The 17,278-nt window shown below is 34.1% G+C and overlaps 1 protein-coding gene across 13 annotated transcripts in view; it reads left to right on the plus strand.

Annotated features, from left to right (window-relative positions):
* LOC124184055 (RNA binding protein fox-1 homolog 2-like) overlaps positions 1–17,278 on the plus strand; it is a 123,090-nt gene that overhangs the window by 78,245 nt on the left and 27,567 nt on the right. For all 13 annotated transcript variants that reach the window (XM_046573417.1, XM_046573422.1, XM_046573426.1 and 10 more), the window contains exons 6-8: positions 3,248–3,340; positions 11,664–11,718; positions 14,346–14,366. In XM_046573417.1, coding sequence (XP_046429373.1) covers positions 3,248–3,340; positions 11,664–11,718; positions 14,346–14,366 — 169 coding nt within the window. The remainder of the gene's footprint in view (positions 1–3,247; positions 3,341–11,663; positions 11,719–14,345; positions 14,367–17,278) is intronic.

A 17,278-nucleotide genomic window follows, 5' to 3' on the forward strand; every position in this document is an offset into this window, starting at 1 on the left:
AGAGAGAGGGAGGGCGAGGAAGAAAAACGAAGAGAAAAAGAAAGAGAGCAGTCATTTTTCAATCATTATAATTTACTTTCTCGTTTTAATAAACGCGACCGAGTCTTGGAACGAAAATCCCCGTTTGAAGAGGATCCGTGGGAATGAGAGAAAATAAAGAATAGAACGAAGACGACTATTGTTTCTATTTTTTTTTTTTTTTTGAAATTGGGAACGAATCGAAAAAGGAAATTATTATTTTCACCTCACAGTTAAACAAAGTATCGCGCGATTATGTTTCATTTATTTTTACATCGTAACACATTCGATGTACGAATTCACTCGATTCTCAAATTATTGTTCGTCTCTTATCTCAAGATAATATATCGAGTCAGTCGAATTCGGTACGATCATGTAAACGAACGTGAAGGAAAATTCGACAGGTTTACGATTCGGGTAAATTTTAATAACACGACACGAACAACAAGTGCACGTAGATTTGTACATAAAAATATGACGTATTGGGGTTTTTTTTTTTTTTTCTCTCTCTCTCTCTTCTTGCCGGATAGGCGATTACTTACGTCGTAGGATTTCATCGGCACGCTTCGCGTTACTTTTACCGCAGGGATTGTTTCGGCGGTTACTTGACACCGATTTTTGGAAACCTCTCGCGTGAAACGCCTTTCAAACGAAACAACTTTACGCGATCACACGATTATATCCTCCCTCATCCAATTTAAGCCTCTACTTAAGCTTTTTTATTTCATAGTTGTTTTCTTCCCACTCGCAACTTCTCGCCAAGTGTATAATATATATACATATGTAATAGAATGGGTGAAAAAAAAAAAGGACCATTTTTTTGGTTTTTCAAAATTCAAGACGTCAAAGTTTCAGCTCTTAATGTGTTAATATTTAGATGTGCATAATCGCGATTTTCTATTTCCCATTTAAATAACTCTTTTTCTTTTGCTTTTGATTTTTTCATCAAGTACGGAATTTTGTAACTCGTCAACGCGTCAGCTGATACTGATAAGACTGAAACGTTTATTTTTAGGGAATTGAACGCTCTGCAAAAAAGGTCTCTTGTCGTTTTATGATGAATAATCTATTCTGTCAAAAGTTATTCAAGGTCCTTTGTTGAACTTGTTAATTACGTGGAATATCTTTCTTCTTTTTATTTATCGATCGCGAGTTACTTCTATTTTATTTTTCTATTATTCTATTAAATTTTTGTCCCAATTTAGTTGAACTTTCGTTAATTTTTTCAGTATAATCAGTTGTCATCGGTATTTTACGCTCTTTTTTCTTTTTGTTTTTCTTTTTTTTTTTTTATCTCCTCATCAACGAATCGTATTCGCAATTCACGTTACTTTGCCACCCGACGATCCTTTCGTTTAACTTCGTCCGATCATCCTATGATTCGTTTATGTTCCTATTTATCCGATACGTCGAGAGGGCGAAGACTGAATTAATTTTTCAACCCTGTGGGAGGAGTAAAAATCGTTTGCGAGAGTGCTTTCGCAAGTAATAGGATTATTCGGAGAGAGAGAGAGAGAGAGAGGGGGGGGGATCTATGGAGAGGACGTGAAAGCCGGAGTATAATTGAGTTTCCTACACAATTGAGTGAAAATCACGTCAAGAATATATATATGTATATATATATATATTGATTTTTTTTTAAAAAACATTAATTGTTGCGAAAATTTTTGAAGATCTCGGCGTTTGATGTTGAAAATATTCATTTTATTAAAAATGATCTCGATGCAATCGAACGGATCAAGTCCGTGTGATCTGAATATGGAACGATAGAAAAAAATTCACTCACGATTAACGAAGTGCACACAAAATTTATATACATTTTATACAGCAGAAAGATACGGCAAAATTGCCGGATCGTTTTTTTATTTTGTATCACGTTCCTTAGTTCAGTTTTGTCGGAACATTATTGAAAAACAGGCGAAATTGAGGCGTTTGATTTTCGTGTAAGCAGGTTGAAGATAGAAAATTTTAGGTTAGGATTCAGAAAATGAAAACCTCGCGATTCTCGCCTTTTTATACGTACGCAATCATCACACATATGCAAACACGCACGTTCCCAATCAAACACATAGATTAACCGTTTACAATTCAGACACGTTATGACACATTCCGCAATAACGTCGTAGGCATAACAACAAGCGATGAGCAGGCAGTTGAGTGTTGATTGAACCAAAAGATAGAGAAACATTAAACGTGCATCCAAATAATCCCCACATGTAACGCAAAAATTATCTTCCATTACATATATATATATATGTATATGTATATATGCACACATTTACATACATTTACGTGCAATATTTTTTCTCATCTCAGTTACATATTTCACCTTTCACGTTTTCGGAGAACGAGGAAAAATTTTTACACTCGCAAGAAAACTGCGACGAAAATAGGAAAAAATGAAAGAACGGTTGATTTTTTTTTTTCTTTCTATTTACCCGTTTGTCAATACGTGGATATATTTTTTGTATACGAATACATGTACGTATATATATATATATATATATGTATGTATAATGACACGAAATGACACGACATGATATGATTACGAGAGATGATTAATGTGACCATGACCATGATTTTATCATATTTATATACTTATTTGTTGCACGTTGTTTGGTGCGTCTCCGTATATATAAAAAAACACAGTATGAGGCACGCCTCGCTGTCTCTCCCATTATTCGTCCCTCGCCCATCCTCGCCGTTTGACACGATTTAAAGAAAAGACGCAACTTTCAAGCTGAACCCTCCCCGCTCTCGTTGTTCAATCAACGTCGTTATCGTACGTTGAATCATCACGCGTCACAACTCGCAAGCAGTAACGGAATTACCCCCCTCACACGTTGCGACTAAGACTGTTTTTTTTTTTCTTTCTTTTTCTTTCTATTTTTTCCTTCATCCCATTTCCTTTTCCCTTCGAGTTGTCAAACGAGGAACGGCGCGGCGAGGGGCGTGGAATGGAGGGGTTTTGGGGGGTAGGGGGGTGGGGGTGGTGAGTACATACGTAACGACAATCATACAGTATCAAATTAATCGTATTAACCGTAAAATGTTATTAATAATGATAATAATGATGATAATGATAATGATGATAATGATGATAATGATAATGATAATATGATAACGACGAACAGCTCTATGTATAAAATATTGGAAAAGAGGCAGCGGTGCGCGCGGCAATCTGTAAGTTGAGTTTAATGCATGTTGTTTTGTCTGTCCTTGCATGCAGGGATTCGGTTTTGTAACATTCGCAAATAGTGCAGACGCGGACCGGGCACGCGAGAGACTTCACGGCACCGTGGTTGAGGGCAGAAAGATTGAGGTGTGCATGAATTCTTATACTTATATATAAATACGCATATGTATACACACACACACGCACACACACAGATTCTTATTGTTACATATATATAGATAAATAATTGAAACGAATTACACACACGTGTACACGTGTGCGTCGTGATTGCGTTCGTATGCGTGTGTGTGTGTGTGTATGCATATCGTGTGATGATAGTGATAATACACGTACACACACGCGCACACACACACGCGCACGCCACGCACGCACGCACGCACGCACGCCAACATACATCGTACATACCTTGTTGTATCTTTAATTAATTTTTAACGTTTAATACGATCGTCGTGGACGAGAGAGGAGAGGTAAAAAAAAAAAAAATAACAAACGTAAACGAAAAACGAACAAACGATTAATTGCTCACGCATCTTTATCCGATCGATTATCTGATTTTTCATATCGTCAAAGTTGGTGTTTTTAATTTTTTTTTCAATTTTTTATTTTTATTTTTTTCCCCCCTATTCTCGAATCGCCGTTCGTTCGTTTATATACGTGTATATATATATATATACATATATGTATATGTATGTATATATATTTACATATTATATTATGTGACACGATACGATTTTAATTAGAATTATCCTCTATACGTTTCATAATCTACATATATATTCTATATATACACATATGTATATATATAATAATAGAAAACCATCGAAGGAAAATGAGTATGGAAAAATCGTCGTGTTTATGTAAATATATGTTCAGAATATTTGTGTGTGTGTATACAGGAAAAGTAATATATTTATATATATATATACATCTATATATATACACACACACACATAAAAATCACTCACGTACCTTTGCTATGAATATACAATTACATGTACATGTATATAATACTACGCAATATCATGCATATATATATATATGTAAATATATATATATATATGTGTATGTATTAAATACGATCGATAAGCCCGTATGTTGTTATCATAACTTTTACGTATACATGTATCGTATATGCATGCGTGGGTACGTCGATATACTCGTAATATATATACGCGGAGAGGTGATGGACTTTATTTATTTATTTATTTTTTTTAATACAACGAAGTAAGGCTCCGAATTGAGATACAAAACTGAAAGAAGACGAGAAAAACTTGAAAAAAAGAACCAACAACACGCGTGCAAAAATTCTACGCATTATGAGTAATAACTTATCCTTGGCGAAAGATTGGCTTAATTTTGTGATAAACTTGAAGAAGAAGAAGAAGAAGAAGACGAAATACCTTTAACAAAGTTATACGAGTGTCAAAAGTGAAGATTATTAATCGAAGAAGTTAATGAAGGAGTGAAGTTCGTGAATACGATTAAAAAAAAAAACAAAAATTAAAAATACATAAATAAATAAATAAATAAATGTGGTCTCCTTTTTTTTTTTTTTTTTTCTTTTTCTAAATTGCCGATCGTTGATTTGTCGTTTGTTCCTTATATTTTGCCTCAATCGCCAAGGATACGATTTTTTTTTTTCTTTTTTTTTTCCCCGAGCTACATCTGTAGAGTTTTTATCCAGAGTAAATTAAAATCACGGATACGAATGGCAGAGCAGACAGTTGATAATAAATTTAAATTAAAAAAGAAAGAAGTGAAAACAATCATCTTTGATCTTAAAAAAATGACAACTTGACAAGAGATGGGGGGAGAGAGAGAGAGAGAGAGAGAAGTGAATTTTACAAGGAAGAAAGAAAAACGAGCGTGAGATCGTATCTGGTGTATCAAAATATATTGTGAAGTAAATAACGACGAGTAAATGAAAAGGAAAAAAAGTAAAAGAAAAAAATCCGATCAATATCGGCGAGGATTAAATGAAAAAATTGTTAATGAAAAATGACCACAAGTTTCCGGACTTCGCTTACGCGTCGTAATAATTTATGTACGTTGTGTCGTCTTAATTTTTGTTCCCCTCGTTTGTAGAGATGTGCGCCTGTCCGCTGAATCTGCGAGATGAACTCGTGCAAGTGTGGGAAAACAAAAAAAAAACAAAAAAAACAAATCAACAAACCGTCGATCGATAAGATCGATCGAGAGAAAGACAGTTTTGTGCGGTAGAAGGTAATCGATTGAAAAAAAATAAAACGAGTAAACGTCAAGGATCACGATGTCAAAAAACTGTAACAACAAAGCTAAATAATGAAACGAAGTAAAATGAAAATGAAAAACAATAAAAAAACAAAAACAAACGAAAAAAATTAAAATGACGACGAGAAATAAAAAGAGAGAGAGGGAGAGAAAGAGGGAGAGAGAGCGAGAGAAAGAACGTGAGAGAGAGAGAAAGAGAGAGAGTGAAAGAGAGAGAGAGAGAGAGAGAGAGAGAGAAAGAGACAAAGACATCGACACACAGACAATACTCAGTGATCGGCCTCACGGTGTGTCGAAAAAAGGTAAGATCGCCGAAAAGAATGTTCGCTCTCTCTTATTGAAGACAGATTTGATGAAAAAAAAAAAAAATTAATAATATTAATGATGGAAAAAAAGAAAAAAATGAAAGAAATATACCTCAACAATTTTATTTATACAAGAATTGACGTTCTTATTTTTTATTTTTAATATCGTTGTAATATTATTGGTATTATATTGTTACGATTTAGTGTTTAGTATCGTCATTGTCGTCGTTGTGTCTATATTTTAATCATTTTTTTTTTTTTTTTTTTTGTCTCTTCAATTCTTTCGATCAGGACGTTCTTGTTTTTTCGTTTTCTTTTCCTCTTCCGGAGAAAATAAAAAAAAAAAAAAGAAATGCAAACTTCTAGAACTCTGCAGTACAACAAGTACAACATTCATTTATTGCTAGTCGGTCGAAAATCAGGCGAAAAAGTTTACTTAGGTAAATTTTTTCCATTCATCCGCTGCACGTGGATTGCAAAATTTTACAAACACGTGTTTCCCGTTTACAATAATAAACAGGGACGAAACTGCAATTCGATTATTAAATGTTGTTTTTAATTACAACATAAGGTTTTATGATTCTCAGCTGTTGATCTGATGACATAAATTTGTGTTCGCATAAATTAGAGAGAGATTATTAATGTTTATGTGCTCGTATTACGGATACATATGTATCATGTTTTATTGTATTTATAATTTACCCAAGGAAAAATTTATCCACCGTAATTTTTCTTTCACGTATATACATATATATACGTATACATATATATATATAATATGTATATATATATATACACACACAACTGTGCAATTTCGTCGTTCAATTTCCGGAACCACGATGATATTAAAAATGTGCTGATCGAGGCCGTTGATACAATTTACGGTGGGAATGAAAATTGCTCAGCGATTAGATTTGGAAAATAGAAAGTTGCGAAGCTTGCGTGTCCGCGTGGGAAATTAATCGGACAACGATTATTCACTGATATTTTTTATTTATTTATTTATTATTATTATTGTTGTTGTTAGTTTATCAGATTCAGCCAATTTGTTTTTTTCTCCATCTTTAAGCGTTTGTAGTTCCGTTTTTGATGAGAAGAGAAAAGAATTAACGTACGGATTAGTGTTGTTGGAATAAAAAATAATCCCACAGCGATGAAAGGAAATTTTCTTTTTTTTTTTTTTTTTTTTTGGAAAAATACAAGAGACTCGAAGGGAAAGGAAAATTTTTACCCCTCGAGATGAGAAAAGTAGACGCGAGGAAGGGAGGTTGTCGAAAGAAGTTACACTCCGTCATATTCTTTTCGACCGTGTCACGTTTCCGCGATACTCGTAAATTTCTCTTAAACGTGCCGCAGTTTCTTCTTCACGAGGAGCTCTGAATTCCTGGGGGAGGAGTGGGGGGGAAAAAAAAAAGAACAAACAGAATGATAAAAACGGAAAACGTGGGATGTAACTTCCGGTGGAAATGAAGGGTTCCGCACAGAGGCGTAAATTAAGGGCAAAACGAGCCAAAGAAGTAACGACCGTTTCCTTTTTCACCCTTACCTTTTATCATTTTTCTTTTTTATGCAATATCTTTTCTCTCCTTCACCTCGGGATCACGTTTCGTACGAGGGGGAGAAATATTATAGTCGGCAAGGGTGAAGAAGGTGAAGTAATACGAAAAGCTTTACTTTGATTGCAGGTATAACAAAGCGAGATGAAAAATTGTCGTTATATATTTTCTCTCCTTCCTTCCTTTTGTCAGTTTGTTGAATTAAAATCTAGGTCAAATTATACGTAGATTATGTTTGAAGAAAATTCGATTAAAATAACGTCACACGATTTGAATTCTCTCGATATTCCAGTGTTGAAATCGTTTGCAATGATAATATTTTCTCTTATCGGGGAGTTTGAAGTCGTTTTTTTTTTTTTTTTATTATTATAACTATTCTTGCACAAAATTGAAAACAATAACTTTTGAGACGGGGTAACGAATTATAAGTAATTAAACAAGCTCTCACTTCATGTTAAACTTGTTACACGGGTCTAGGTTAGGACCTGAAATACCCGAAACTCTCTCGCGTTTATTCCTAGAGCAAATATTTGTCTTGCCAAAGTCAATTTTCTTCCTTCATTTTTCCACCTCCCCCCCTCCTTTCTTGCTTCAAGAATTTATAAGCGAATGGCTTAGGTTAGGTTGGATTAGATTAAATGAAAATGTTGGGTTACGTTGAATGAGAAAATTTTCAAAACACGTAGCTATGTTAGGTTAGGTTTGCTTGTAGATATCTTTTAGTATACGCAGGGTAGCGACGTCAAACCGGGAAATGAGGAAATATTTAATCTTTGGACAATTCGGGCGAATTCTTCAAATACTCACCAAAGTCAAGGAAAATATTGGAAATATACGAGTGTATCTTTTTTTTTTTGTCAAAATTATCTCAGTTCTGTAAATAATAATTAACGATAAATTAAATGTCGATTCGTTTGACACTGGAGAAATAATTTCACGATTTTCACTTCGAAGTAACTTGATTTTATCTCAATTCTCTACGTGTTACGTTGAACAGCATATTTGCGGAAAAAAATGTTTGGGAATTTTTAGAAAATGGATGTTGGAATTCCACGTCATCCTGATTACGTGTTACGCGATATTCCGGACGTTCAGATACGACAGCCAGTGAAATTCAGGTAACTAGGAAAATTATTCAACAGTTGTAAAGTCTTCGTTAAATCTTTTATACGTAACGCTAGCGTGTTTTACGCGTTTTTCCACGCTTCTTTTCCCCGTACACAAAGTACCACCGCTCAATACCTTCAATTCCTAGGAGTTGAAAAGCGGCACTTTCCGTACTCCGCGCATGCGCCGCAGCTGAAAAATCCGACGTCACGCTATCCTAACCTCAATTTCGTGCCACGTGTTTTTTCGCCTCGCGTATTTTCGATACTCGTTTCCGACTCGCGTTACAAATCAAAAAAAAAAAAAGAAAAAAAAACACCTAGTTCCCCTCCTCGTTACGCAATATAATATTCGACCGTGCTCCGAGGCTGCGCTTAGCAAAGATTCCTACCCTCGAAAATCGCAACCTTTTCCAAGGCAACGACGAGCAGAGACGCTTGCGTCATGTCGGGGGCTGATCGATATACGAAAGCTAGAGAGAGAGAGTGAGAGAGAGAGAGAGAGAGAGAGAAGGAGGGGGAAAAGAGACTTCCGACATTCGTTAGCGGCTCTCTACCGTAAGATGAATAATAATCGTCGTACCTGCGACATGATTTAGCCAATTTATCGCAACCTTCGTTCGCCTCTACGTACAGCTGTTGGATCGTAATACCACCGTACCAAAACCCACCTAACCTAACCTATTCTCATCGGGAAATTCTTCCTTCAGCTATGTTTCTTCATCTCCATAAATTTGACTTGCTAAGGACGATGTCGAGGACGAGGATCTACCGCTTCTTGCCCGTTTCTCTCTTCTTATTCACCGTCGAGTAACAACAACTTGTGCAACGTCCGCCTGCCGGACATAACCCATAAAATTTGAACCAAAATTATGCGCACGTTTGCCGCCGGGACCTCGATAACTTTCCTCCGACATGGTTGGGGGGGGAGGGTGCGAAATCCGTCGGAATTGCGAGCTAATCGAGACCGGAATTTATCTCCGATCCTCTGTCTTGGTAATTTATTAAATCACCGTATACGAGCACATTAAACAATTCACGTTAATGGTTTTCGCGAAAGTTTATGCAATTCACGTGAAAAACAGGCGACTGCCGGCTATGCGATTGGCAACGAAATTGCATCGGAGGGATGATATTTTTTTTTGTATTATTCCTGAAAAGAAAAAGGAGAAGAAAAAAAAAAAAAGAAAAAAACATCGAAGAAATTGCGCGAAACCGAAACGAAATTGGATGAAATCGGTAGAGCGAGAGTAAAAAAGAAAAAGAACAAAAACGTATCCGTTAGTATAACTGTGTGTATATATATATATATACAAATATACAAATATTTTAATCAAGAATTTTATTTCTTTTATTTTTACTCAAGCATCCTGCGCGAATAATTGTTATTGTATCGTTCAGGATGGATTGTTATTACGTGTTGAATGCAGTTCCTACGTATTTGCCTACGTAATATTGTATCGTATGTATTCAACGATGTAAAATCTAAACTCTATAATTTAATTGATTTCGAAGTTTTTTTTTATTTTATTTTTTTTTTTTTCGGAGTTACATGAATTTGATATATTTTTATTCATCTTTCCAGCCTTTCGGTTATTTCTTATCTTTGTTTTTATACTACAACTTCTCGCTCGTTTGCAAATATAATTGTAATGAATAATGAATTATTATTATTATTATTATTATTACTCAGTATTCGGCAAATCGAATCGAACTGCATTCGGCAACGTTTTTAGTTTCGTATTCTCCGACTTGGATAAGAACCGAGTCGTCGTAACGATGGTAAATAAAATTCTTACGCATCAATGATCCAAAGATTTGATTTTGACAAACGACAACGTAGAAATTATTATTCAAGTCACGTTTATTACAACGTAAGAAGACTTTTTTTCTTCGGGGCGAGAAACTTTTTACAATCTCTATATTTTTTTTTCCTGTTTTTTTTTTTTATTCATTTATTTTTTTGCCACCGAAGTCGGAGAGTGCGGAATTTTTATTTTACTCGCGCAGAATCACGAAGAGCAAGCCGAGCGAACGTTTCTCGAATTTTCTTCGTAACGTTTCATACTTTGAGAATTTTATCGTCGCCATGCAGTCTTCCGCGTAAGTCTTTCTCACTAAGGATTTACGTCGTTCTTGTTATTCCCGTTATTCCTCTGGCGGATACGCGTTATTCTTTCTTTCTTTCTTTTCTTTTTTTTTTTTTTTCTTTTACTTCCACTTCTCGTGAAGGGGAGAATTTAAATTCGGGAAACGTACCGACTCGAAATCTCGGAAACTGCAGCTCTGCACACACCGAATGAATATTGTATCGAATTAGATTTGTTGTTATTATTACTCTACGCGATATTTTACCTCGGTATTTTCAAATATATACGATTATCTTCTACGTCTGAGGGGAAAAAGAAAATGAATATGAATATGAATATGAAGAGAGAAAAAAAAAAAAAAAAAGAAATGCATTATTTAAGACTTTTTCGATACAAGACAAATTCAGTGTTTTCGAAAATTTTTCGTATTACACTTGTTTATTCGTTACAGTTATACGTTACTGGTGATTTGAATTTAATTTACTCAATTATTATAGACGCGTTTGAAAAGATGAGGTAAAAAAAAAAAAGAAAAAAAAAAATTCATAATCACAGACGAACCTACAATCACGTTTTTTTTTTTTTTTTCTTTTCTTTTCTTTTATTTTTTCGTTTCTTTCACTTCAACGATAACAGATTAAACATTGTTCAGGTCACGACGTACAACGACACGTTTCAAGATTTTTCAAAACTATACGTGATTGTACGTTTTGTAATTATTAGTATTACTATTGTTACTATTGTAATAACAATTATTATTACTTATACACAGTTGTTAAATACACACAGGATTTACCCACGGCTTGTGAAATTGACCGGAACATCTTTTTTCGCGATTCATTCTATCGCATGATTTTTTTCCTAGAAATAATTGGTACGTGGAAAAAAAATAAATAAATAAATAAATAAAACGAAATAAAATAAAATGAAAGATATGCGAAATACCGAAAGTTTCGAGCGTTTCTTTCAATCTTTCAACTTTTCCCCGACAATTTCTCAACGATCGTGCGTCGAATCTTTGTAATGACAAAAAAAAAAAAAAAAAAAACTAAAAATTAAAAAAATAACAGAACACGATCACATTCATCCATCAAAGGCGACGAATAACTGATCTTACTAATACTGATTCGTTAACTGTTCAGGTGAACAACGCCACAGCGAGAGTCCAGACGAAAAAACCACCGACGGTGCCGAACGGTAGGATTTTTATATAATGTTTTCACTATTATTCTATCGTATGATAACGATGCAAAAGTATGGAATGGAAAAACTATCCCAATACGCATTTCTGTATTGGAACGAACGAGTTTTTCATTCTCACAGCCGTCATCGTCATGGTCATTGTTATTATCGTCACGTCCGATTTATCTATTTTTTTTTTTTTTTTACGTATTTAGAAACTTGAACCGAGTCGTTGGTAATTTTCACCGAATTCCCTATTCCAATCCTTGAATGCTTAACAATAAATAACGTCGTTGGTATTTAAATACAAATTTAATTTTTCTTGCACTTGCAATTTTTCCCGATGAAACTAATTTTTTTTTGTCTTCTCAATCATCGAATTTTGTAGCAAATACTCGATTGTAGTAAATGTGGGCGATTCAGCACGATTTAATCGTATAACTAACGAGCTGTGATATTTTTCGAGAAGAAAGTTTTCTTACGGGGTTGAAGGGAGGGGGAAAAAAAAAAAAAAAACAAAAAACTAAAGTTAAAAAAGTCGACGAAACGTTTCGGAGTTTCTAAAATGTTTTCCTTCTCCTCGCAGCCGACGAAACTTTTTTTTTTTTTTATTAGTTCTCACCTCTCGACGCAACCTGCAAAGTATAATATAGGTGTAATAAGAACTCTACGACGAGTTTGCCGGGTTACAAAGTTTTACCGAGTCTCTACTCTTGTAGGTTCGGTTTTTCCCTTTTCTCTTTTTTTTTTCCCCCCTTCACCGCCGGTTGTGCGAGACTTAATTTGTCGCAGGTGACGGCGCGTTGCCGCTCATATTTGCCGGCTGCCGATAACAAAAAACAAAAAACAAAAGAAAAAAAAAAAGAAAGAAAGAAAAAAACGAGAACGGGGAAAAAAACCAATCTAGCAACTTGGCCCGTTCAACTTCTTATTTTCTTCGACAAATTTTCTTCTCCCATCCGTCCGAGAAAAATAAGGAAAGAAAGAAAGAAAGAAAGAAGGAAAAAAAACAAAAAGCATTCTCTTGGGTTTGCCACTTGCTATTTTATTGCCTGTAACTTACGGTAGTGGTAGTAATGGTTGAGGAGGGTTGTTCGTATGGTATGAAAAGTTTTTTGTCTTTTCTTTCGTGAAAAATTTTTCATTCGCATTAGGCGTAAGAAATATGAAAAGAAGTTTAGAAATAGCGTTGAAAGAATTGTTGATAAGGATCGTTGAACGTGTTTTTTTTTCTTTTCTCTTTTTCTAGCTCACAGGCCGGTTTGTGGGATAAATTCATTAGTCAAGCTGATTGCGAGATGTCTAATTCACCCGAATTTTTTTCCCCATCCGTTTGTCGAGGGAGGGAGATGCAGTGTTCATGAGTTTCAGTATTTTTGCGTTTTTCTTCTTTCACCACTTGCCATTTTTCACCCAAAATCATATCGCGATGACGAGATTGGAAGAAAATAAAAAAAAAAAAAAACGAGTTCAGTTGTTTGCACACGAGACGTAATATTTTTAACTGAGATACGAAAATTGTTGAAACACTCGGTATAAAAAGCGTCTCTTTTCCGTCCTATTTTCAGCCTTCTCGCTGTGATTCTTGAGCTGATACAATCAGCGAAGAAGGAAAGGTGACGGAATTGGTAGACGGACAGAGTGTGTGTAAAAGAGAGAGAGAGAGAGAGAGAGAGAGGGAGGAAATTAACAGTTGGTAATTACCAATCAGAGGCTGGGCTAATTGTAATTACGATTTCACACCGTGATTAAATCGTTCCTTAATCATGTTAGGTTTAAACCCCTGCAATCAGGGGAAGCTTGCAAGTTGTTGCACAGTTTCGAAACGCGTTATTGTTATTATAAACATTCACGGTTTGTAAGGAAAAATGGACAACTGTATATTTACGAATGTCGAGGAGGTTTATCGTTATCGCTAATGACTTTTATATACAATTCGTGTCAAGATTTTGTTTTACTTTTTTTTTTTTTTTTAAATAGTTTTCACTTTGAACTTGCAACTATTAGAGATCGCGACGAACAATTATTTTTACCCTTTGAGTCATTGTGGCAAATATTCTTACCACCTATTTTATATTCATTGTTTTTTTTTTTTTTTTTTTTTTTTTTTTTTCTCCGTGCATTCGGAGAACTTTTCTTTCGGGTCGCTGATTACGAATCTAGAAAACGTATTTAAAACAATTCAAAATGGCGGGCGAAGATTTCAAATTCGACCGAATCCGGAGAAAAAATTTTGTCCAGGGGTTCTTGGGATAGCTGATTACGAATTTGAAATCAGATTTTGAAAATTAACTAAATGAAATTCAATCTACGGCCCCGACAACTCTTGCACAGAGTTTTTTGACCGGATTTAATCGAATTATAAATTTGGCTTGACACACTCTCTCAGTCTCTCTCCCATACTCCTTGTACAATCCTTGTTCACCTCAAATTGTGTTTCAACTAAGAAATCGCAGCTGCACATTCGCTCCGTTCTCTTTACTCCCGTTATTTATTTTTAATTCAATTAAATGTATGGAAGGTGAGAGGAATGGGTCAATGATGACGATGACGATGACGATGATGATTTTGAAAATTTGCAACGTAGGTTATCGTTGATACCGTTTTGTTAATAGTTTCTCCTTATTTCATGTGTGTTTCAGTATGCGTCCAGTGGCCAGAGGGTAGGTGCATCCACGACGTGCCTGAAGAGGCATTGATCACCCTCTACTCTGAGATACGAGAGAACTGTCACGGTTTCTCGTAAAATCAGATAATTAGAGACAAAAAAAAAAAAAAAAAAAAAAAAAAAGCCGAGGAAAAAAGAAAAGAAACAAACGAACAAACAAAGAGAAAGTAACGAAAGATATTCAATTCGTTTCCAATATTTCAACAGGGGTGACTATAATTTTCCCGCGTTTTACACGAATTACCCGTGTAAATTAACCAAGATTATGATGATGATGATGATGATGATGAACTCTTGTCATTGATGTTCTTCGATATTGTTATTAACAGAGACATTTTTTATAGCACAGAATTATTTACCGATATTCAATGAAAGTAAAATACCATCGATTAGCACAGAGGTCGTACAAACGATATTTGGTAACGGGTTTTATTTATCTATTTTATTTATTTATTTATTTTTTTTTTAACAAAAAGAGATTAGTTGATAGGTATAGTACCTAATGATCATTTCGATGAAAATCCACAGCCGCCGCAAGCCACGACCAAGCCCAACCCCATTAAAAAAACAAAAAAAACAAAAAAAAAAAAAAAACAATGAGATAGAGAAAGAAAGAAAGGAATCTTCCGAGATGATGATTTTCTTTGTACGCGTAGAGTTTATAATTCGATATTATTATAATTACGTGTCAGGAAAGAAGATGAAAAAAGAAGACTAAATCGACGTTAATTTATCGATGTGCTGTATAATAATAATGATAATAATAATAATGAAAATAATGATAATGATAATAATATTAATGATAATAATAATATTAGAAGAGCAGAGAGAAAAGTGGGGGAGAAGCTATAATTTTACAAATTATTGCACCGGTCCCTTCGTTTCTCACAGCAATTATTGTTGTTGTTATTATTATTATTATTATTTTTTATACATGTATTTTTTTTTTTTTTTTCCAACGGAATTCGACGCGACGCGTACTTTGTGATTTTTATTTTGAAGAACGAGTGAAAAACTACGACCAATAATGTGGGTATATTTTCTTCTCGTGCGAAAAAAATGCAATTCGAAAGACAACGCGAAGAATATGATTGTCCACGGCGTTGGGAGTTTGAAACCAGAACAGTATTATTATTACTATTGTTATTGTTGCTGTTGTTGTTGTTGTTGTTATTATTACTACTACTGGTATGCTTGCATTTTTTTTTTTTTTTTTTTTTCTTTATTCTCTTGCCAATTTTTGAAATCTTCTCGAGTTTGCGTCGCATCGATGACCGTGGAAAAGAAAAAGGAATAAAAAAAAAAAAAAAAAAAAACAACAACATCAAAAATCTACGCGTCGGTCTAACACTGACGACTAAATAATATACGCATATCGGTAAGGTATATTAAATATCGGTATTCGAGAACTGAAGGATATTGAACTATATTCTTACGGAAAACTTTTATTCCATACTACAAATATATAGCATTCCAGATATTTTTGCAGGTATAATATACTGTACATATTTAAAATACATATATATATATATATATATATATATATAAAGAGAGAGAGAGAGAGAGAGAAATGTTTTGCCGCGACGCAACGATCTCAAAGGTGGGTAAAAATTATTTTTTCATTACAATCGAAGATCTTGTTTATTGCCTAATTATTTATTTTATTCTATTTTTATTTAACTTTTATTTCACATTGACGTCCGACCTCCAGTCCGCCCTCCACCCTCAACCCTCACCTTCCCCCCTTTTCTATAATAACATCATCATACCAATTCATATAACAATTTTGTTATATCCCACATTTTAACGTACGATATAGGATATTAGGTGCGGTAATTATTCAAAGTGATATTAATTATTCCAGGGTATGATCGTTAGTCACCATTAATTTTATTATTATAATATATATATCCACATGTACATGAGTATACTGTGCATATAGAGATTAAATGCGTTTTTTTTTTTTTTTTTTTTTTTTTTTTTTTTTTTTTTTTTTTTTCCCCCACTCCGACGCGTGCGCACAGATCGCGTGATATTTAATAGTCAGTGATAGGCCGCGCGAAGATTCGACGGTACTTGGTATTACATATATTATACATACGATAATTATTAATTATCTGATAATTTATACACATGAAGATACCTACATATATATACATATATATATATATACACACATATACATGTATATATATGTATACACATACGTATGCATACATAAGTCAAGAACGTAGGATTTTTCTACACTTCAGAAATTGCGGGGAAGAAACGAAAGTTTTGGGACAAGACCCAAAAACAAAAAAAAAAAAACAAACAAACAAAGGTCTAAAAAACTATTATTACTCTGCGGAGAATCGGGATAACGAAAGCGTCGGGCATTTTGCGCCGTTTTTTTGTTTTTTTTTTTTTTTTTTTTTGTTTTCTTAAAGTAGAAAAAACTTGTACCTGCCAAACGGCGCTGATTGTCGACAAATTAAATTTGCGCAGTCAATGAATCGGTTGCGTTATTACTTTTTTTTTTTTCGTCTTCCCTCTCTCGCTCTCTCTCTTTTTTTTTTTTTTTTTTCAACCTTCTGTTACTTTTTATATTTCCGTTGCCTCTCTCGTTGCAAAAAAAAAAAAAAAAAAAAAATAAAAAAAGAAACAACATGTCCGACGTTGAAATTATCCCGTATATTTAGGTTTAGTGAAACGAGTACAGGGTATAAATAACAATATAATATATTTCGTATAGTTATTTATCTATATACGTACGTACATGCATAGACATGTATTTATATATACGCACGCACGCATATATACATATATAAATACATGTCTGCCCAGTTTGTTTTAAATTTTAATTAATTCTTCATTTTCGATGCCACAATTGAACAATTTTGTATTCAGAATTGTATCGTAATAGTA

The sequence above is a fragment of the Neodiprion fabricii genome, chromosome 5 (genome assembly GCF_021155785.1).
Source record: "Neodiprion fabricii isolate iyNeoFabr1 chromosome 5, iyNeoFabr1.1, whole genome shotgun sequence".
NCBI lineage: Eukaryota > Metazoa > Arthropoda > Insecta > Hymenoptera > Diprionidae > Neodiprion > Neodiprion fabricii.